The sequence below is a fragment of the Panicum hallii genome, chromosome 2 (assembly GCF_002211085.1).
Source record: "Panicum hallii strain FIL2 chromosome 2, PHallii_v3.1, whole genome shotgun sequence".
Taxonomy (NCBI): Eukaryota; Viridiplantae; Streptophyta; class Magnoliopsida; order Poales; family Poaceae; genus Panicum; species Panicum hallii.
The window spans coordinates 47,001,188-47,021,827 of record NC_038043.1 but is presented as its reverse complement, the minus strand read 5'-3'; the positions used below and the strand labels follow the sequence as shown (position 1 = coordinate 47,021,827).

General features: G+C 49.5%; 2 protein-coding genes across 4 annotated transcripts; both read right to left on the bottom strand.

Moving 5' to 3' along the window:
* Positions 1-1,116: 1,116 nt before the first annotated feature.
* LOC112882285 (MADS-box transcription factor 8) lies at positions 1,117-6,899 on the bottom strand. Of its 2 annotated transcripts, none has more exons than XM_025947305.1 (8): positions 6,443-6,899; positions 3,794-3,875; positions 3,195-3,265; positions 2,753-2,852; positions 2,410-2,451; positions 2,260-2,301; positions 1,481-1,641; positions 1,117-1,341 (listed from the first exon to the last, which is right to left on the bottom strand). In XM_025947305.1, exons 1-8 carry the CDS (start codon positions 6,625-6,627, stop codon positions 1,293-1,295), a joined length of 732 nt encoding a protein of 243 aa, XP_025803090.1. In that variant the 5' UTR covers positions 6,628-6,899; the 3' UTR covers positions 1,117-1,292. The 2 variants fall into 2 exon arrangements, with proteins under 2 accessions (XP_025803090.1, XP_025803091.1); XM_025947306.1 differs by having other exon boundaries at positions 3,794-3,872.
* A 3,292-nt stretch (positions 6,900-10,191) lies between these two features.
* Positions 10,192-15,239, bottom strand: LOC112882284 (squamosa promoter-binding-like protein 18). Of its 2 annotated transcripts, none has more exons than XM_025947304.1 (3): positions 14,075-15,239; positions 11,438-11,568; positions 10,192-11,139 (listed from the first exon to the last, which is right to left on the bottom strand). In XM_025947304.1, the coding sequence occupies exons 1-3, from the start codon at positions 14,572-14,574 to the stop codon at positions 10,430-10,432; spliced, it is 1,341 nt and encodes a 446-aa protein (XP_025803089.1). In that variant the 5' UTR covers positions 14,575-15,239; the 3' UTR covers positions 10,192-10,429. The 2 variants fall into 2 exon arrangements, with proteins under 2 accessions (XP_025803089.1, XP_025803088.1); XM_025947303.1 differs by having other exon boundaries at positions 10,192-11,157; positions 14,075-15,238.
* Positions 15,240-20,640: the final 5,401 nt, after the last annotated feature.

Below are 20,640 nucleotides of genomic sequence, written 5' to 3'. Positions count from 1 at the left end.
GTTGGATTAACATACCCACATCGTCCAGATTTCCTGCAGAGCTTCGCAGTTCTTTCCCTGCTACCCGCTGTGGTGGCAGCTACCTGCACGCCTGCCCGTGGGCCGTGGTCCATGGGGGCGTACGGTACGGGCCTGCCTGGCCTGGCCTGGTGACGGAAACATCCAGCGCGGCGCGGACGTGCCGATCGCTCGCGGCGTGCGACGTGTTGCGGCGCGGCGGGCAAGCGGGACGGATCAATCCTGCACAGCGACCTTGTTTCGGGCGCGCCTGCTGGGGCGTGCGGCGCGTGGAAGGCGTGGGGCGGGAGCCGGGGGACTGAACCCGGCTCGCTCGCGCGCGCTTGCTTTCTGGTGGAGCGCGGCAGGTAGCTGGCGGCGGCAGCAAACGCGTCGTCGCCCCTTCCTCCCGAGGCCGTTCGCGCCGGGGGGAAGGAAGAGGAACCCCGGGACCTTGCTCTTGTCTTAGGAACGGCCTGTTGTGTTGCTGTCACGTTGGTCCAGCGACCGACGCCTTCAAGATCAAAGCATCCCTGCCGCAGCTGCTGTAACTAACACCGGATCGGAGTTGCCTTTTGCTGTTTTTGAATTGGACATGAAAGCTTACACTTTACAGTAAGTTTTCCTTGGGTACACATCTATGTTTTGCTGAAACCCCCCAACGTACGGGCTAGTACCACTGCACACAATATCGGAAGTTAGTTGTAGACTGTAGTATATATAGTGCTGCTCTAGACTACCTTGTTTTGCTGGGAACTGAGCCAAAACTTTCTCAGGCATGCTGTGCAAGAAAGCTGCAGAGCTGCGTATGCATGCGTATGCTTTGCATTTCTACAGTACTGGAACTAGTGTACGCAAGTGTGCAGCTGGGCAGGAGGATGATGAGGATGATGCATGAGAAGGGTCCTTCCTATATACACCCAATAACACAGCACAAACTATATAGGCACAGTATAGCCAAACACACTTAAAGTACTTGTGCTGCAAACGACGAAATGTACAGCCGTACTGGCGTTACACCGGACTTTTATGCGGCAGAGGTAGCAGGCTGTGACGTACGGCTTTTTTTATACGGGATACATTCCGACATCGACCGATAATCAAACAGCTAGTCTTTGCGCGCGCTTACACATATCACAAAATCACAAATATTAATTTGTTTTCCACACATTGACACGGACAGGCGACGACATATATGTGACTGGAACACACAGCGGCCACTCTTGCAGCAGAGCACCACGCGCATGCATGTGACATATCACAATGTTTTTATTTCCTTCCTTCCCGGCCCATCTTCAGGGTAGCCATGTAGGCATGAAGTTGTTCATATGCTCAGGAGCGAACCTGCAAACACATGCCAGAAAAATCATGACAGAGAACAGGATCAGATATGGCTAGCTATGCGCGCACAGACTGCACCGCACAAATGCACATAAGATCTGGCGAATGCCAGGAAGCAGGCTGCAGGTACACGGCATCGTACCCAATCTGCAGGGTTGGCTCGGGGGCAACTTCCAGGGGATGAAAGAATCCGTTGCTAACATGCGACGGGCCCTGCTGTGGGGACTGCCGCTCGTAGCCAAGCAAGTTGGCACCGTGCTCCCACACCTGCTGCCCATGCACTTGGCTGCTGGTCTCCTCCAGCTGTTCACGTTTCCTCGCAAAAAAACCACAAGGCGCATTAGTAACCCTGCAACTCATCATTTGAGTATACTTACGTGTTGCAATGCCCAGCCATGCATGGCAAATCAATCCCCAGTTGAATGTAACAATATATGATTAGATTTCCCATGCATGCACATCCAATGTTGGTCCAGTTGGTAAATAAAGGATCACCCTCCTCATAGTGATGATGTGATGGGAGGTTATCTTTTCTGAAAATACTATCATAGAATTAAGTGTTTTGAATGCGAAAACGGACTGGTCAATAAAGATAAGCAGCACAGTACTAGTGTACATGCAAACTGGTTCAGTCAGGATCATTATTGTTCATTTCTGCTGATGGAAATTGAACTAAGTCATTGATGACACAGGAATTTGCAATAGCGTATATAAGTGCAGAGGGAGCACCGTGCTATATATATAGATATATGTCAGCTGGAGCAGTCAACTTGAGAACCTAGTTCTCCAGATGTGCATTTGGCTCAAACTATATATGACTTGAAACTTCAAAACAAAATGATGATATTTCCTGTAGTATCTAGATAAGATCAAAGAAAATAATGTATGCAACATCAACTATAGCTGGTAAGGAGAGCATACCTTTCTTCTAAGGCACTTATTTGCTTCGCACAGCATATGCTCCTGGAAAATGGTTGACATCATCAGTTGGAACAGTACCAATGCTCTTTTCTGAGCAGAAATGAACTAAGAAGAGAAATCGACATCATTCGTATTATGTTATGAACATACCCTCCTCTGAAGATCAGTGAGCTGATCAAGCATATGCTGTGTCTGCAGGAACAGAACATTGATCAGTTAGCATTTATTAAAGATATATGATACTATATCATTCAGACCTAAATCAAATATCCAGGCTGGCATAATAGGTTTCAGGAAATATATGAAATCAATGGAAATATTGTGGAATATAAACAATGTATATATATTATGTGTTGCAATCCCCATTAGTGGAAATTTTAATTATATATTGTCACAATTATATTCAAAGAGAACCATTTATTGCAATACATGAAAAATTGCGTTCTCCAAGAGAATTTTACTACATGAGAAAATGGTTTGTTCAATCAATTACCCTTGTGGATCTTATGTGCCTTAAGGATGAATCAAGTTGCTTCTCAAGCTGCTCAAGCTCTTTGATGCCAAGTGTCCCAAGATCTTCACCGAGCAAATTTCTGTAGTTGCCAATAAAATATTGATAAACAATTATATACTTTTTAAATAAGTTATACACATTAAGCTACCTTCTTCTAACAACTTCAACTTGTATATATGCTTAGGACGCAATGCTTTAGTTTTTACACTAGTCAACCAAACTAGGGCAAAACCATAAAGATGCATAGATATTTCTACATCGAAAATGTAACCGATTACATGCTGTGGACTAGTAACATACACTAGAAACTACAGTACTACCTAGTTATTGCACTTTTGCAGAAACTGTCCAACCTCATAGCAGTTAAATCAAAGGTCACTTCATCATGAAAAAACTCATTGAGTATACAGATTCAACTTGCCTCTGAGTCCTCTGTAAATTTTCCACCCTTGCTTTCAGTTTGAGGTACTCGTTGCGACTGCTTTGCACTAACTGAAAAAAAAACAGGAGCTACTTCAGTAAGATCTCTAAGGAAACAAGTACACATTAAGTGCCTTTTGAGCAAATGGGCAAAGTGGACAATAGGGATGAAATATGAATTCTGCATTAAAATAAAATACCACTTCACATGGAATTATATTTGGAAAACAACTAGTAAGCAAAGATGTAAACTTGTTTTTTTCTACATCATTGTAGCCATGATTGTAACTCTTACTTGGCTCATGCGACCAGAGAAACAAATGGCAATATTCTACGTATGAATGTATCATGATTCAAGGATTGTTCTATAACAAGATATTTACTAGAATAAAATGAAGATATGGCTTTTGTAACTACCACATATGTCTTAAATCAACAAGGCCATTATGTTTACTTATGAATTATTTATTAGAGACCAACATAAATTGTTTCAGATGGGAGAGTACTAGTATAAATCTTTTGACAACAAAGGAAATACTCTAACAGAAGAGCAAACATTAGAAGAACTGGTTCATCAGATAATAAAAGTGTCAAGCTAACCTCATTCTCCTTGTTCTGTATCACAGTATCTGGTCCACCATAACTGGATTTTTGGTACCTCTCAAGTGTTTTGGTGATGCTGCTACAAGTTCATATTGACATGGATAGTTAGCAGAGAACATAAAATACGATGGCTGGGGAAGATGAAATGCAAATGCGACTAAGTTTCTCAACTTTAGAAGGACTTTGGTTGTGTACAAAAATATCAAAGCATCTGTACTTTTATTTTTATCATGGTACTGATAGTTCAAGTTCATAGAACTAGTGTGGCAGTAATACATGCATGACACAAAAAATTCCTGAAGCTCAGATCCTTTCACCCCCGAAATAGAGCTTATTAGATACACGAACAAAAACGCACAAGAGACAGAGAACCTGGCTTCCCAACGGAACCCTAGAATAAATAAGGGTGTGTTCGTTTCCTCCCTCTAAAGTTTAGACCCCGTCACATCAAAAAGAATCTTATCATTTAGAAGTATTAAATAAAATCTATTTATAAAACTTTTTACACAGATGGGTGCTAATTCGCGAGACAAATTTAATGAGCCTAATTAATCCATAATTTGTCACAGTGATGCTACAGTAATCATCCGCTAATCATGGTCTAATATACCTCATTAGATTCGTCTCGCGAATTAGACCTGGGGTTCTGCAATTAGTTTTGTAATTAGACTTTATTTAATACTTCTAAATGATAAGATTCTCTTTGATGTAACCCCTCTAAAATTTAGACCCTGTGAAACGAACACACCCTTGTTCGCCCCTATACCACGGGAACCTCAGTTGTTCTGCCATGCTACGGACTTCAGAGAGGAAGATAGGAAGGAACAAAATCTACTGTATACACGATGAGTATCTGTCAGCATAAAATACTAGAGTACTGGCAAGGTAGCAATTGTATAGTCTTTGAAGGGACATCTGATAAAGCTTTTCCTTGGAGAATTTTACGGGCGTGGGGGCATGAAAAGACAATTCCGTAAGACAGCTGAGGAGCCGCAACCAATAACATTTGAAAGATGTCATTGATTGTACCCTAGTTATACTTCCAGGTCAATCCTAGGAATCTTGTGTACCTTTCCTTGTCCTGGAACAACACAGAACGAGATCTCAAAAGGTTGCTGTTCACAGTCATATAGTACTTCAATACTACAAATACAAACGTCAAAGATGAATTAATTACGTTTTCCCTTAAAATTAAATGAAGTTAGATATGTAGGCCGTTTGATGTAGAAATATTGAAAAATATTTTACGTTTTAGATTGTGACCTCTCGAACTTATTAAAAAAATTAAGAGGGCAAAAAATGATGAGCGTGTATGTTGGAAAGTAATTAATAATATACTGTCCAGCGTACAAAGACAAATGAGGTGTAGAAATGCATACTCTGGTTTCTTCTTGACATGTGCAACATAAATAAACTAAGTTTGTTGTTTCAGATTTAGAACTAAAAAGAGAACGGTTGCTTGACATTGCCAGTCAGATCATCATGAAAGTTTGTACGGACACAGACCAATTCGCATCTGATCGTTATCACAGCAGCTACATTTGGGACACAAGTTTTTTCTTTCTTTTTTCCATCATTTTTTCCCTGTAGAGCCATGCCAAAATTACAAAGAAGAAAAGAAGAAAGTTATATAAAAGAAGAAACTGTCATTTTTTTTTCGTGTGTGTCCATTAGAAAAGAAGAAAGTTATATAAAATTTGTTATGTACTTAAATTCATGAGTGATCCATGCTGATTGTTTTTTTATTGTATGTTGGATCATTCAAACGAACCAGAAAATGACCTAAAGCCTTTCAGCTGCATATCATGACAAAAAAATACAAATAAACCAGGAAAACTGAAAATTTAAAAGTTCATATATACGCTGGCATCTTTAGAGTATTTCGTTTGTTACAAAACAAAAACTTAAGTTATCAATCCTTATTATTATCAAACCACTGCCATGAGATCCCCTTTTACCTTTTATGAAGTGGAAACAAAAATTAGGGGAGAAACAGCAGCCACTCAGATGCAAATAAACGTTTCTGTTTCCTCCCAAATCCCAAACGATCTACGCAAACAAACTGGGGGGATGCATGCCGAGAACCCCCACCAGTGTCCCGGCACGACAACAGAACGCCAACTGGCTGATGTGATGCCCAAATAAACTAAGCTTCCTCCAAAGCCTTGTCAAATGGCACACCAAAACATGCCAAAATCTGCAATAACGGCCCCGGCTTTGATGTCTCTAGCTCTCACGCGTGCGAGTACAGTTAGTTTAACCGGGAATTCGCGCCATCTCTAGACCAATCGGGTGTATTCTAACCCGGGCCGCCCGGGAGCAAAATCCACCAGATCTACCAAGTTCACTACAAGCCTAGAGCAACCAAAACCCTAATTTCTCTAGAAATCCACCAAGTTTCTACTCCCAAACCTCGAAACGCATCACACATCACAAGTTCAGAAACCAGGAGATGCGCCTCTGGCGGATCCACCCAGCTGTCTCACCCAGATCCCCGCGAAAAAACGCCCCTAGTGAGCTCGGAAACCCCTCCAAGCTCCCGCCAGCACCCCGTGCGCTTCCCCCGGAGGCCAGATCCGGCGAGATTTCCGGTACCGCCATCTCGTACACACATGTATGTGCGTGCTGGCGCGTGCGTATATATACCTCTGCCCGCTGCAGAACTCGTAGAGCTTGCCGCGGTTGGAGAAGATGATGAGCGCGACCTCGGCGTCGCAGAGCACGGAGAGCTCGTACGCCTTCTTGAGCAGGCCGTTGCGGCGCTTGGCGAAGGTGACCTGGCGGTTGATCTTGTTCTCGATCCGCTTCAGCTCCACCCGCCCCCTCCCCATGGCTCCCAACCCTTGTTCCAGCTAGCTTGCCCCCAGCTGGCAGCAGCTACCTCAGCACCACCCACACCACCGGAGCTGCTGCTAGCTGCTCTCCGATCCCCGATCGAGCCGAGCAAAAGCGAAAGCGGAGGAGGGGAAAGGTGAGGAGGGCGCAGGCGGGGATGGGAGGCGAGAGGCGCGGGGGGTGGGGTTAAAAGGACGAGGCGAGCCGGGTGGCGAGTGATTGGGTCGCGGCCCCCATTGCCATTTCCGGCAAGGTGGTGGGCGTCGCGGAACCCTAGAGGCAAAAGGCGACGCCCCCGTCTCGTGATCGCCCCCCCCCCCCCCCCCCCCTCTCCCTCTGCGGCCGCTCGCTGCTCGTACGCCCGCACACGCCACCTTCGCCGCATTAATCAAATTCAATTCCGCACCACGATATCCGGCCATGTGTCAGCCACCCTCTCTCTCTCTCTCTCCTCTCATTGCTGAGCTGATGAATGGACCAGTGAGGACTCGACAGGTCGAGGCACAGGAGATAGAGAAAGGGGAGAGAAAGGCCGTGGACTTTTCCGGATGGAACCTCGGTGTGTCGTGGTTTTGGGCAAAGCCCCCCTAGCCTAGACGCACACCACTTTCCTCTTTGCCCGAGAGTTCCCTTCCTCCCATGGATCGTTTCCGGCTTCTTCCAACGGGCTTGCAGCGGCGAACGAGCCTGCGCTTATGCCGTTCTGGTTCGTCTCTCGTTGCCGTAGTTCGTGTAGACAGGACGGAGCTCTCCGGTTTGGAACTCTGGATGAGGTGAGAGCTAGCTGCTGCTGCTGCTGCTACCTCCGTTTCGCTTTTCCCTGAAAGGAGAGGACGGAGGTGCTCCGTTTTGCATTGCTCGCCTTGTTTGGATGGGAACCGAGGCAGCAGCAGTCATCACCGATGTAGTGACTAGCCCTGGATTTGATCTCTCTTGCAAGATGGTAACCGCACAGCAAAGTATCGGTAGCTAGCTAATTAAATTGCTTCGAGCCGACAATTTGCCAAACGTGGCTAGTGAGGAGCTAAATGGTTGGCTGCTTTGAATGTGTAATAGTACATGGCAACGGGATACGTGAAGAAATTTTGCTGCAAAACCTTTCTGTCCATGCATGTCTAAGTTATTAAATGAATAATCCATGCAATCTGCTTGGACATTAATTATTCCGCAAGGAAAAACTAAAACTCACGCTATTTTATTACGTACGTTTCTCTTCCAAACCTCCTTGGGACTTCAAATGCTGGATGTAACCGCATGTCTTTACAGATGGTTAAAAAACCCAAATAGAGCATGCTGCACATATCTTTTATTTGGCATCACGTCTAGTAGCATCTGCAACGAAAACAAAATCCAGAAATAACCAGGAGCACAAGTTCACAGCAAGCCATGCACAAAGACGCTGTGCTGACCAAATACGTGGAGCTAAGTCCTGTAGAATGTGGATCAACGAATGAGCAAGTGATGTACATACGGTGTACCAGTACTCTGAACCACAGCAGCAGGCAGCTGGTGATCAGGAGCATATGCGCGAGATCAAGCGGCAGTGGCCTGCTGCCTAACCTAGCCATCTAGGTATGTGCAATACCGGCATACCCAGAGGGGCTAACCGGCAAACCACCAGCTCCTCCCCTGACCAAGCTCATGATCAACCCGTACCGGCGCGAGGAGAACCACTGCAGCCTGCAGAGGCACAAGCACCGGGCACGCCGTCGGAAACCAACGGTCCGAGGGAGGGCACCCCGCCCGGAAGGCGAGGGCCCAACGGGCCGCGCGGTGCCGCCTGCTGATGACGCGGGGCCCCGTCCCGCCGTCCGAGGGATATTTGGCTGAGACGGGCGCCGGCCGGTGGTGGCGAGCGACGTGACCCGAGCTATGGCCGGTGGGGGTGGTTGTGGGTGCGCCCGCCGGTGCCGTGCCGTGCCGCGCTGCTCCCCATCCGCACCACGTGTCGACCGCCGGATCGGATGACGGGCCGCCGGCCGCGGCGTCCGACCCCGCCGGCGCGGCAGCAGACCGGCGGTGGCGCGCGGTTGCGTTCGGCTTGCAGCCTGCTCCTTCCCCGTGTACCCGGAGCTGGAGCTGTGGGCGACGGACGGGAGGGCAGGGCCAGGCCACCCGCCAGGAGCCCAAGGTGGGTGACCGGTGAGGGGGTGGGGCCCGCGCGCGCCGGGAGGCGGAGCGAGTGGCGCCTGTATGCGCTTGCGTGCGTGTCCCTTTCGACGCTTTTCCGTTGGTTTTGTTGCCGTGCAATCAATGGCCAATCTATCAATCATCCGGGGCGCCGTGCCGTGCCGTGCGAGCCTGCGAGAGAGCGAGCCCGCGGACGTGACGATCCAGCCAAGGTTTGGTCGAAGCCTGCCGGCTGGAGTGTGCTCCTCCGGCGGGCAGCGTGCTACTCGCTGGGCTTCTCCGATCGACGACGGCCATGGCGGCTAGGTTAAGCGCGTACGTAAAAGGAAGGAACGGCATGCATGGCACTGCGTGGGGGTACGGTTCCGCTGAAACGAAAGACGGCAAAACTGCAGCTGCGTGCACACGCTACGGCCTTTCGACACAAAAACGGCGCGTGATCGTTTTGTGGCCACGTGCAAGCACCGGCAGATCGGGCTTGGATTTTGGTTGCTGCCCTGCCGCGCTGGAACCGAGTCTGCCGGTTCGATCCGACGATCCACCGAGGGGCCGTACGTCCTCATCTCTCCTGCACGTTTGTGCGAGCCAAGTACGTCTCCATACACAGCTCATCAGATCAGCTGCATACCCCGCACGAATCCTGCCTCTCCAGTCTTACACGTGGCAAGCGACGCCACCCCCACCCACCGCCCTTGACGGCTGCGAGGCCTGAAGGTACCCCCGTACGTGTCAGGCCCGAGCCTTGACCCCCTCCGAGAGATTGCCCCGTCGTTGCAGCTGGGGCCTGGCTGGCTGCAACAGCGTGTGAACGGAGGCGCCGCTGACTCGCGAGCAAGTCGCCGCATGAGCTCGACCTGACGGGATTCTTCCCCGGGGACTTTCGCACCAACAGAATACGTGCCTGACGAATGGTCAGAGACTCAAAGGTGGGTGGCGTGCGCGTTTTCTTCATAAAGCGGTGGGCTTGTGCAAAGAACGACTTGCATTAAAACATGTAGAGCTTTCTTGGCCCGTACTGGTCCAAACAAGCCCAGCTTAGGCCCAAGCCGAAGGAGTTTCTGGCCTGGATGCCTTCAGCCAGCGGCCTGCGGAGAGTGAGGGCCATTTTCTACTGCCATGGCCCAACCTAGCCCTGACGCTCGTTTCTGCCCACCGCACACCTTCAGGCAAATTTGGCGCCCAGCTACACACTAACACACATCTTGTGTTGAACTGCAAACCCTCCGGTATCCCACATAAACATTTGCCATTTCAAACCAAACTTACATTAATTCGGCTGCTCTTTTACGCCAAGTCGCCAAGCTTATCCGACTCAGTTGGCGAACAACGAGAATACAGAGGAAGGGCAACGAATGGATCAAGTACTTTTAAGTTCTGACTACAGATTTCTTCAATCTAAAATAATGTGGATCTCACGGAATTCGAGTCTGTTGGTGAACCTTACGGCAATCCTGAATCAGCAAGATATCGAAACGATTTCAGTGGATTTAGCACGAACTTTATGCGAGTTCTTTCCAGGCCCATGAATCGGGAAGGCAAAACGAACAAATGACTGGAGCGAAAACGGACAGAAAGAACAGGGAACTGGTGATCACTACAGCTGAGGAGCTACGGGCAACACAACGCAAAGAACTCGAGGTCACTACTGGTCGCGACGAGAGGACACTACTACTGCCACGAGAACGGGAGCGACGGGGACGTCCCGTCGGAGGAGCCCTCGCCGCCGACGTGGAAGATGCCGTGGTAGTTCATCTCGTGGCCGTCGGAGCTGGGGACCACCAGGACGGTGTTCAGCTGCTCGCTCTCCACGCTGGGCGGGCAGGCGAACCCGCCGGCGCCGGCGGCGGAGGCGACGCCGCTGGAGCCGGCCTGCGAGCAGGCGAACCAGCCGGGGGAGCCGCCGAACTGATGGTGCTGCTGCTGCTGCTGCTGCTGCGGGTGTAGGCTGGGGACGAGGGGCTGCGCCATGGGGATGTGCTCCGTCGGCTGGACCATGCGGCTGACGTCGACGCTGGAGGAGTTGGCGGGGGATGACAGAAGAGAGAGAGCACAATCCGAGTCGAGCACGGGGGTCAGCCCGTCGGAGAAGATCTTGTTGCTGCTGCTGCTCTCGGGCGGCGGGGCCACCGTCTTGAGGAGGGGCTGGCACACCGTGGAGACCTCCAGCGCCGCCGCGCCCGCGCTGAAGCTGACCTGGTCGCCGTCCTGGAGGAACGGGAAGCGCCGCCCCTCCTTGGAGTAGGACGACGTCGAGCCGGCGAAGTGCGGCCTCGTGCTGAGGACCTGGTGGTGCGTGTAGTATGAACTGTCCTCGGATTTGATGACCCCTGACCAGCTTGGTTCCGGCCTTGGAGCCGGGAACGACGAGAACCTTGTCCCTGCACTCGAAAACAAGCCTAAAAGGCTAATCAATTTTTCGCAATGTAAAAAAGACTGATTAGATGCATGTGCTCAAATGTCTACTAAAGCTATATTGCTAAGCTTCAGTTTTACAGGCCAAATTTGATGAAATATCAGAGCTAGAAATACAGAGGCATTTTTACAGATTGAGTTTTGCATTAGTGTACAATATAGTTCAACTTCCAGTTTCAGAAGTTACCATATAGCTAACTATATTATAGTACCACCTGAGTGACTAACAGAAAAAGTTACTCGCTGAACAAAAACCCAAAATACCTTGCTGACTTGTCATAAAGCTCCCAGAGTTCATGGTATCTGGCTGTGGCTTCCTGCGACGCCGGTTGTGCCCATCAAGCCTCTTTCTACAGCTACGTTTAGCGTCATCAAACTCCGCAAGTAAGTGAAACCTAAAGAAACAGAATTCACGATAAGAAGTCCAAACAATAGGCCAAAAAGAAACAATAATGGCAAGGCATATATCAAAAGAGGAGCTGACGGCGAAGTCGAAAGAAGACAAGAACATAAATGTAGCAACATAATGGTATGATACTGACAAGTTGTAGAAAAAATGCATACAACAATCTGGATTCAATGAAAGCGTGCATCTTTATGAATAAAATATCATGAGAATTTCGAGGAGAAACTAAGTGATCAATCTCTCAGGAGTCGGGATGCTGATGTACGCAATTTTCTGAACAAAGGCTACACTGCAGGGTAACTCACAGATGCTGATGTACACAATTTTCTGAACAAAGGCTACACTGCAGGGTAACTCACATAAATAATTCAAAGTGGGGGCTGAAATGCTACTCATAGTTAGAGAAGCAAGATGCACATGTTTTATCCACCCAATATTTAAAAATAGTACTCGCCGGGCCTTCAAAAATAAAAGTACACAGCTGGACCACTGAGATTTCAGAATGCCAGTTAACAAATTGGTTGCATGGGGCTTCAGCTTAGATAAAAGTTTCACATTCAGGACCTCTCGAGCACAGAAAAGTTGTACAACTCCTGGTGGGCATCCGGACCACGGTATAATGGTTCCAACAGATATATGCCAGTACGGCACCCTACCAACTTGTTGGGACACTGAGGAGCACTTGATAAAGTCTGCCAAGCAGTATGGTGATCTCACTTTTCTCTACTAGGCAAGGTAATCAATCATTGGAAATGCGGCTCGCGGCCCCACTTAATATAAAATTTTGTGAAGAAATAAGACAAATTAACCCAAGCATTATATTTGCATTGTTTAAACAGAGCAGGGACAGAGGTAATTGTTCGAATATTAAAAAATATTCCTTTATCCTAAAAAAATATCTCAAGACATATAAAAGGCGGCACCACAATTGAAATCACACTTGAGCATCCTGAGAGGCCGAGATAAGGTTTTATCTAATATATATTACTACTAGGATGTAAAATTTGGGGCACGGCATTTGTTCCAGATGATGGGAATTCAACATCAGTTGAATCTATATATGACTTATCTAACAGTGAGCCAATCTGGAGTGCAGGTTAAACAGAAGTTTAATTTTCATGGCTGAAACTGACTAAACATTTCGGAAATAGCTCACTCTAAGGAAACAAAAGTACCAGAATATATAAATAACGCCCTTAGTGGATGGAAGCTGATAGTGCAAAATTTGTTGATTTCCAGGTGACTTGGTTGGTTACCAAGACAAAATGGCTGCACCAACTTTTCCTCTTTTTTTTTTTGAATGACTAAAATGGCTCCACCAAAATTATGCAGAAAAGATCCGCTAACTGTCTAGTGTCTAGGTCTCGACATATGTATTGCCTTTCTGCATATAAAGAGCATGGTTCATGGCCAGATGCAAGCAAGGAAGATGTGGTAGGCCAGTTTCTGCCAGGAATTGAATAAGGAGGTTTTATGTTCAGCATCTTTAACCATAAAGAGCCCCCACACAACATATGCTGCTGCGTAAAACAATCCACGAGAAAAATGTAAGAAACGTACGGATCTCATTACTAATTCCAAGGAAAGGTATTCAGAAAAAGTAAGCATGCAACAATGCCAAAGATGGGGCTTAAAGATTTGAGAGTAGTTCCTCTCAAAGCAAAAGCTGAACAGATCCTTAAGCGCCTAAGCATGGTAAAGAATTCAGTCAGAAAGATCAGCTCCTGAGCTCCATGTTTGCTTCAAAAAAAATTCTCCATGTTTCTGTTCAACGATTTGATATCGCAAAGGATTTCTCTTTCAATTTTATCCAAAATACAAATTCCAGTTCATTACTCAATTTTAAACCGCATCATTGAAAAATATATCTATTCAAGGGTCAGGTGAAGAAGCATCAACTGCCACAAGAAAAGACGACTCCAGCTGATATCTTCAGCACATGAAGTGCTTCCAGGCTTTTGCCGGGTAATGATTCTCACTGATGGGTTAGAAAGTTGGTATGCAGAAGTAGAAAAAAGAGGTGGTGATAATTCAGGTAATACTTGTTGCTAAGCTAAAGGGAAGCAGGGAAAAGATTGGGGTACGTTCATATGAAAAGGCTGAAAAGGTGGAGCCCGGAAAGGTAAAGCTGTGCATCCTTGAAACAAGACAGGGAGATATATGCTCGCTTCACGTTCATCATATCTGTGATTGTGATGACAAATTGGCAAGGATTGAAGCAAAGACAGGGAAAGCCCGGGCCAAGGAAAGAACTGATTTGGCATTTTCACTTTTAACAAAGAGAATAATCAGCAGTAAAAAGGAAAAGCTGTGGGGGGGAAAAATGACTGACGTCAATCAGTCGGTTCTTTAATTGCCTGTGCCAATTTCCATGGCGACAATTCTAAGCAACTGACTTTTTTAAATGACAATCAGTTTTGTGCAATGAGTGCTGGTGAATTTTTGCAAGCAAACTGAAGTGAATTGAGAATGGTTGGAATTGTTGCATACTATACCTGCTGCACTGTTGGCAGAAGCGCATCTCGCGGCCGGCGACGACGACGACGGGCGTCTTGGAGTGCGCCTCGCAGACCTTGTGGCGGCGGTGGTAGTCGCGGCACTTGCTGAGGTCGGCCTTGCAGCCGTCCACCGCGCACGACGGGCACTGCGCCCCGCCGGCGCCGCTGGCACCCGAGCGCGGGCGCTTCATCGGGCTCGCGGACGGAACCACCGCCGGCGCTGTAGCCGCCCCAGCCGGCACCGGCGCCGCCGGCTCCTTCATCCGGTCCGCGGCGCCGAACTCGCCCAGCCCGCCGAGCTTGAGGTCGACGGAGCACTCCGCCCGGCTCGGCGCCCCGCGGGCCGACGCCGCCGCGGCCGCAGCCGCGGCGGCGGCGGCAATGCCCGACGACGCCGCGGCGGGAGGCGCTGCCGTTGCGGCGGCAATGGCCGGCACGGCGTCGTGCTCCAGGTCGGCCAGGTCCCAGGACACCGGCATCTTGAGATCCCAATCCATGAACGAAACGCCGAGCAGCGGGGGCCAAGCAAGCTCCACCGTCTCCTCCCGGGCCACTGCAGAGATAGCCACCGCCCGCCCGTGCCCGTGCCCGTGCCCGAGCTGGAGCTCTCTGTTCACGGCCAGGTCACTGGCGCGGCCGGTTTGTTGTGTTCCCCCGTCCCTCTCATCCTATAGGCCGGTCTGCCGCGGGGAGGGTGGCAGCCACCGAGGGGGAGTTATTGCCCCGGGGGGGCACCACCGCGCCCAGAAGCGAACAAATCAAGCACGGGAACAGGGCAAACGCCGCAGATCGGGCAGGGAGCTAGCGCAGGCGCAGCACAGGGAGCTTATCCTGATACTGATAGGGAGGAGAGAGAGAGAGAGAGACGAAGGAGCGGGCGAAATGGACGGTGCCGCTAGCTAGCTATAGGGAGGAAGGGGAGGAGAACAAGCTCGAGCACAGACCACCACGCCGCTCCGCGCAGCGGCGGCAGCGCCACAGCAGAGCGTCACCGCCGCCGAGGACGAGGCGGCCGGCCACAGGCAGCCGGCCGGCCAGAGCGGCAGAGCCAGGAACTGGGGGGCAGTCAGTACTTGCTCGCAGAGACAAGTGCAGCGCAGGTGCATCAGCGTATGTGGTGGAGTGAGACTGGGAGAGGGAGCGGGCTATGGAGTGGTGTGGCCGGGTAGGGGAGATCACATGCCCATATTATACTGCCATTTTTAACACTACTTTTTCCGAATGGATTTTGCGTCGCCGATGTGCAGTGGCAATTGTGTTGGCGCGCAGCCATTCATCAGGCCATCAATCCCCTGACAGGGATTCTAAAGGCGAGGGGCAATGAATGGCGGGGCCCGCGGCGGCACCAGGGCCATGTTCGTCCTTTAACACCGGCATGGAACCCTTGCGCTTGCCTGCAATTATTGGGGGAGGGAGGGGTTGCTTTGGTTGCTCTGCCTTGGCCTAACCTTGGAGGAGAGGGGAGGCGATGAGGGGCGTTACTCTTCTTGGCTTCTTGTTAGCGAGGTTTGGTGAGTGGGGGAGGGTGTTATGAGTTTATCAGGGTGAGGAGCTGCAGTGCAGAGCAGTGATGTTTTCTTTTCTTTACTTCTTAAACAGCAGTGAAACTTTTTTGCTAAGGAAAAAAAGAGAGACAACAGTGAAAAATTCTTACTGTGCTTCCACTGGGGATCATTGTGACTGCTCTTGCTCTTGTCTGAGGTTTCTTATTACTAGAACAGTAATTTTTTTCACTGTGCTTCCACAGGGGATTGTTATTGCCGTTGCCCACTGAGGTATACAGGATATTTTTATGTGTTGATGCTCCTGTTGAGCATGATGACTCTGAGGTTACTATGCCGGAACAGTCTCGGGAGTTGGATGGTTGGATTGTTTGAAAAGTGGAGCAAACATTAGTTTCCTCGGAAGAAATAGCTATACTTTTTGTTGGACAGTTGGACATTATTGCTAAAATAATCAGGATATTTTGTTCTCTCTCCAGCAGTGAACAATTGAGTATACTCTATGCGCTGATGCATAGAAAGCCGGCAAAAGGATGGATTGTTTTACTGGACTAATTTGAAATACATGTGGCTTCAATTTTAAATACAAGATTTGTCACATGGACCGATCCATCTCGTATTGAAGCTAGAAAAAACACCTCCAAATTCAAAATGAGCTTAATGCATGATGTCTTTAAAAGTTCAATGGTGTTCCATATTTGACTGTAACGTGCATCTCGTTTAAAACAAGCTTTAGTTTCACTATTGTGTGAAAAGTTGCAAGCATCATTTTATTAGGTTGTATCCGTATTTCGTTCGGCCAATCTGGTGGCGTCCTTAATATGCCTCTTGGTGTCCCTAATAGCTAGTTTCGCGTGCTTGATCTCCAAACAATATTCTATGAAAAATACTCGATCTGCATCGACATGAGATATTCAATTGCCCCTGACGCTTCTCCCCTTGTCAGGGTCAAGTACAGTTAGCAAATATCTTTATCCACAGAGCTCACAAAACCAACAACATGGGTAGACCACACAATCTGACGCCATAAAAAAACTCCCTGAGCAAACTTGCACTTGAGCACTAGTTTGATAATGTACTTCAGCCTCCCCAAATCCAAGATTCAAGCATGTTCCAACTGCATCTCTCCAGATCCCTGGTCCAGTTTTTTTCTCTAAGAAAAAAAGAAACAGTTGGTCCATGGTCCATTTCTCCATCACAAGTACAATTTTTTTTTTTGTATCAATCATATACAAACCGTCTGGCTTGTTGCTTGCACATTGTCGCCACAGGTGGCACCACACCTTCCTGAGAATGTGGTGGTTTTGTGTGCGCACTGAGGGGGGGGGGGGGAAAGTTTCTGTGGGTGCATGGGAAGATCTGTTCGGAAGGGAATCTGTATGTCGCAGCCTGATTTGTGGCCTCAGGGCATGGGAGGGCTTGGGGCTGGTTGGTTGGTTTGTTTGTTTGTTTGTTCCTTTTGGGTGTGTGGACTTCTTGTGCGCGTAGTAGGATCAGTGGCTCTATAAAAAGGAAAGGATGCAGGGATGATAGGTGAAAGATTGCACCACCATGCTAGGGCACCTTGCTTGTGGCCTTTATTACTTTGCAAAACATGCAGGAGGAAATGATTGGTCATATGATAGACGTTCCCTTCTTTGCCCCTCTCTGCTTGCTTTTGCTCTAGTCTGCCTTGTGCATAACTAGGATTAAAACAGTATTATGCCACAACAGCATGCTTTTCTAAAAAAGGGCATTGAGTGCTCCCAAAGTGTTGTGGGTTACTGGATAAGTAAGCCACACCTGATTCAACTGTACCTCAGGGATGTGCACGGCTCTGGGCACCATCAATTATTCGTGATCCCTGTAATGGATTCCTCTGCCATTTCCTCATTATCTTGAGCATAATTCTCACATCCACCAGCGTTGTGGACTGCCCCCCTTTCCGTTTGCGTCGAGCGATGGCTGCAATTCGAGCGAAACCGATTTGATGTCCCTGAGGACGGCGGGGTAGATGAGCCAGCAAGCTGTAGTAGGGTAGCCGGCCAGACTGCAAGAGGACAGGTCTTTATGAAGAAGAAAGGGGCATGGTGGTCATTTCGTCCTTGGAAATTTCAAGATTTTCTCGTAACGCACAAAGTATGATCAAGGTTTTTTTACGATTTTTTTTTTGGGATTGTAGCATATGTTGCGTAGGCATGCAAAATCGATCAGGCCCCACCGCAAGTTAACCGTCTGCTGATGAGGCCTGAAACACGAGTTCCTACCATGTCAACAATGTGAAAGTGAACAAAACAATGTGAAAGTGAACACCATCGATCGGTTTCCTGCCAACCAAACAAGAGGCCGTGCGTGTTCCGCACAAGGCTTTCACCCCTGACAAAACGTCGACCTCTAGCTTCCAGACGACCAGCCCTTGGATGGTTTCGATGCATGTTCTTGACGTGCTCAAGTACCATACGGTTGCTATCTCGCACGTCTTTGACGTGACCAAACACAACAAAGTACAGTAGCGTGAAAGTAAAACATGGCCTGCAACAGAGCTCGTATACTGGTCTGGTACTCTGGTGGATTGTCAGTCAGGTCACCTGATCGTGAACAAGCTAAGCGAGCCGTGTCCCCAAACGTAAGCGTGCTAGCTAGCACACGGAGCTAATGATCGGCCATGCATGCGTGTGAAGAAGCTAATTATGCAGCTGATGCTGACTGTCGATCGAGGCATGAATGTGCTCTCGTCAATTGTGAACTGTTGGACAGTCAGTTTCTTGCTGCTGGCCGTGAAGATGTGTTGCGTGTGAAGAAGCATCGTGGATCGGCCGGCAGTTCGTGCAAGCAACTTAAACAGGCAGAATTAACTCAGCTGTTATGCGAAAAAAGGGGCACTGATGAACAATTACCGGACAAATCAATACCATAAGACTTGCACGAAACAGAAATCGCCTCTGTACACGTACGGTTGGTGCCGGTTCAGAGCCGTGGGCAACATTCAGAACAGTGGTAGCTGGTTAAGGCACCAGCCTCGCATCACCAGTAACACACTTGCCCTTCCTCCCTTGAGAGATCAGTAGCACCTAGTGATCTTGTTCCGTAACTGTCTGACGAGCGAGGTCATGACCTCACCAAATCCTACCCACGCCCAAAAATGTGGAAGGTTTTCTCTACAAGCAGCATTCATTAATCCCATCTTGACTACTCGAGTAACCAGCATGAGATCGACAAGCCTTGCGGTTAACTTCCTGTGCAATCTCTCGGCATCATTGGACAGAAAAATCCTAAGAGTAAAAAAAAGCATGTGCAGGTAAAAAAAAAAGCATTGTATTGTAACTTACTGGTGGCAGTAATTATTGGACAGAAATCCTCAGAGCAGCGGCAGCAGCCAGTCGTTCTTTTTCCCTGGCGCGTGGTAACAGTAAACAGAAAAGCATGGCGGCAGCAGCTACGTCCGGTAGGAGCTATGCTATGGCAGCATACGAGTGGAGCGGCCGCGAATGAACGCGGAACCACACGCAGCGCAGCAGTGGAGCGAGAGGTGGTGTGAGGAGATTCATGGGGATGGAGGAGGAGGAGGAGAGTGGGATCCCGACTCATCAATGGGCAGTTGGATTGCTTCCCACTGTGCAGGAGACAGACGGCTCCTGTTGGCCTTTATTGTGCCCATCCATCCATCGGTGGTGGAGCAGGACCACACGCCCAGCAGAACTACTAGCTAGTAGCTGCTACTTGTGCTATGTGGGCGACGACGATAGTTGCCAAGTTGTGCTTGTTCGGTGGGTTTAGAGAGAGAGAGAGAGAGACTGGGAGGATCGCGACATGACTGCCATGTTTTCCTACCTTCCCGAGCAGGAGGCGAGTAGGCGAGACGACACTGTGGGCAAGGTGCACTCCACGTCTCACTCTCACTGGCGCCGCCCGTGAGAATTCCGTGCCGCCTCCTGTCTTGTGTTCCAGGCACGCAACGCCACGCCACGGCGTTCACACGACGGAACCCTGTCACACATACAAGATACCACGACCGCGCCTCCGGCTAAAGAAATGCCAGCCTCTCCTTCCTAGTTCTCCCCGAACCGTCGCCGTCGGGGCCCACGTGCCAGCGGCACGCCGGCGGCGCTCGGCGCCAACGGGCCAGCCGAAAACGCCAAGCAGAGCGCACCAGCACCACCTTTCCCACCCCTGCTCGCCCCGGCCAGGCCCGGCGGGCGACGGCGACCGGAATCGACGGCTCGGTACGAGGGGCTATCTGTATCCCGCGCCGCCGTCGCCGTCGCCCGCTGGTCCGGCTACAGGGAGCGGATCGGAGGTTCGATTCGATCTCCCCCCCCCCCCCCCCCCCCCCCCCCGTGCGCGTGTGGCAGCGTGGGTGAGCCTGGCCTGGCCGCGGGGGCGTCCGGAACAGTGCGCGCGAGCGCGACGGCTCGGGCGGGGTCGCTGTCGGGGCACATTGCGCGCTTTGAAACCGGCGTGCCGCGCCCGGCGGAAGACGACGACGCGGCCAGCGGCCTTGTGTGGATCGGGATCGCCATCGCCAACTGGTGGTTGTTGCTCTTCAAGCCTTCGAGGGCGGCCTCAAAAGTTTTTTTTTTCTTCTTGGCTTGGCTCTTGGCAGTGGACGCCTTCATTCAGCAGGCGCGGTACTCTCCGTAGTAATGAAGAAGCGAGGGGGAGGGGGGGCTCCTCCAACTGTACCGGGAGGTTACGGCCAACAAGTACTCGAGCGATTTTATTAACGAAATCTCTGCAAAATTTATGGCCTTGTCAAGTCTGCGTAGCTGGGACTGGGACTAACACACGGCAGCATGAATTTTCTTTTCGGTTCGGATGCTATCGTGAACTAGCGCTGATAATTTCTTATGTCCTTTTTTTCCTCTCACACGCACATTTATTTTAGAGAAAAAAGGTCTCCTCTTCTTATCTTGCTTTTCCTGTAGCGCTTTCTAGGTAGGTAGGGCCACATGTGTATGCGCCAGAGATCGCACGCTGACTCACTGCCGCGCGCCTGTGCGTGCTGCTGGCAAGCCAAACATCACCCGCAACGAGACAAGGGGCGGCGATTTACCCTACCGTGCCGACAACCGAGCCTGTCTG

Excerpts from the sequence above, each read along its gene's own strand:
- LOC112882284 (XM_025947303.1), bottom strand. The coding sequence starts at position 14,574 with ATGGATTGGGATCTCAAGATGCCGGTGTCCTGGGACCTGGCCGACCTG. Across the intron at positions 11,569-14,074 it reads TTCTGCCAACAGTGCAGCAG|GTTTCACTTACTTGCGGAGT; the intron begins GTATAGTATGCA and ends CTGTTTCTTTAG. Across the intron at positions 11,158-11,437 it reads CTTTATGACAAGTCAGCAAG|GCTTGTTTTCGAGTGCAGGG; the intron begins GTATTTTGGGTT and ends TTAGCCTTTTAG.
- LOC112882285 (XM_025947305.1), bottom strand. The coding sequence starts at position 6,627 with ATGGGGAGGGGGCGGGTGGAGCTGAAGCGGATCGAGAACAAGATCAAC. Across the intron at positions 2,452-2,752 it reads GGCACATAAGATCCACAAGG|ACACAGCATATGCTTGATCA; the intron begins GTAATTGATTGA and ends CTGTTCCTGCAG. Across the intron at positions 2,302-2,409 it reads TCACTGATCTTCAGAGGAGG|GAGCATATGCTGTGCGAAGC; the intron begins GTATGTTCATAA and ends ACCATTTTCCAG.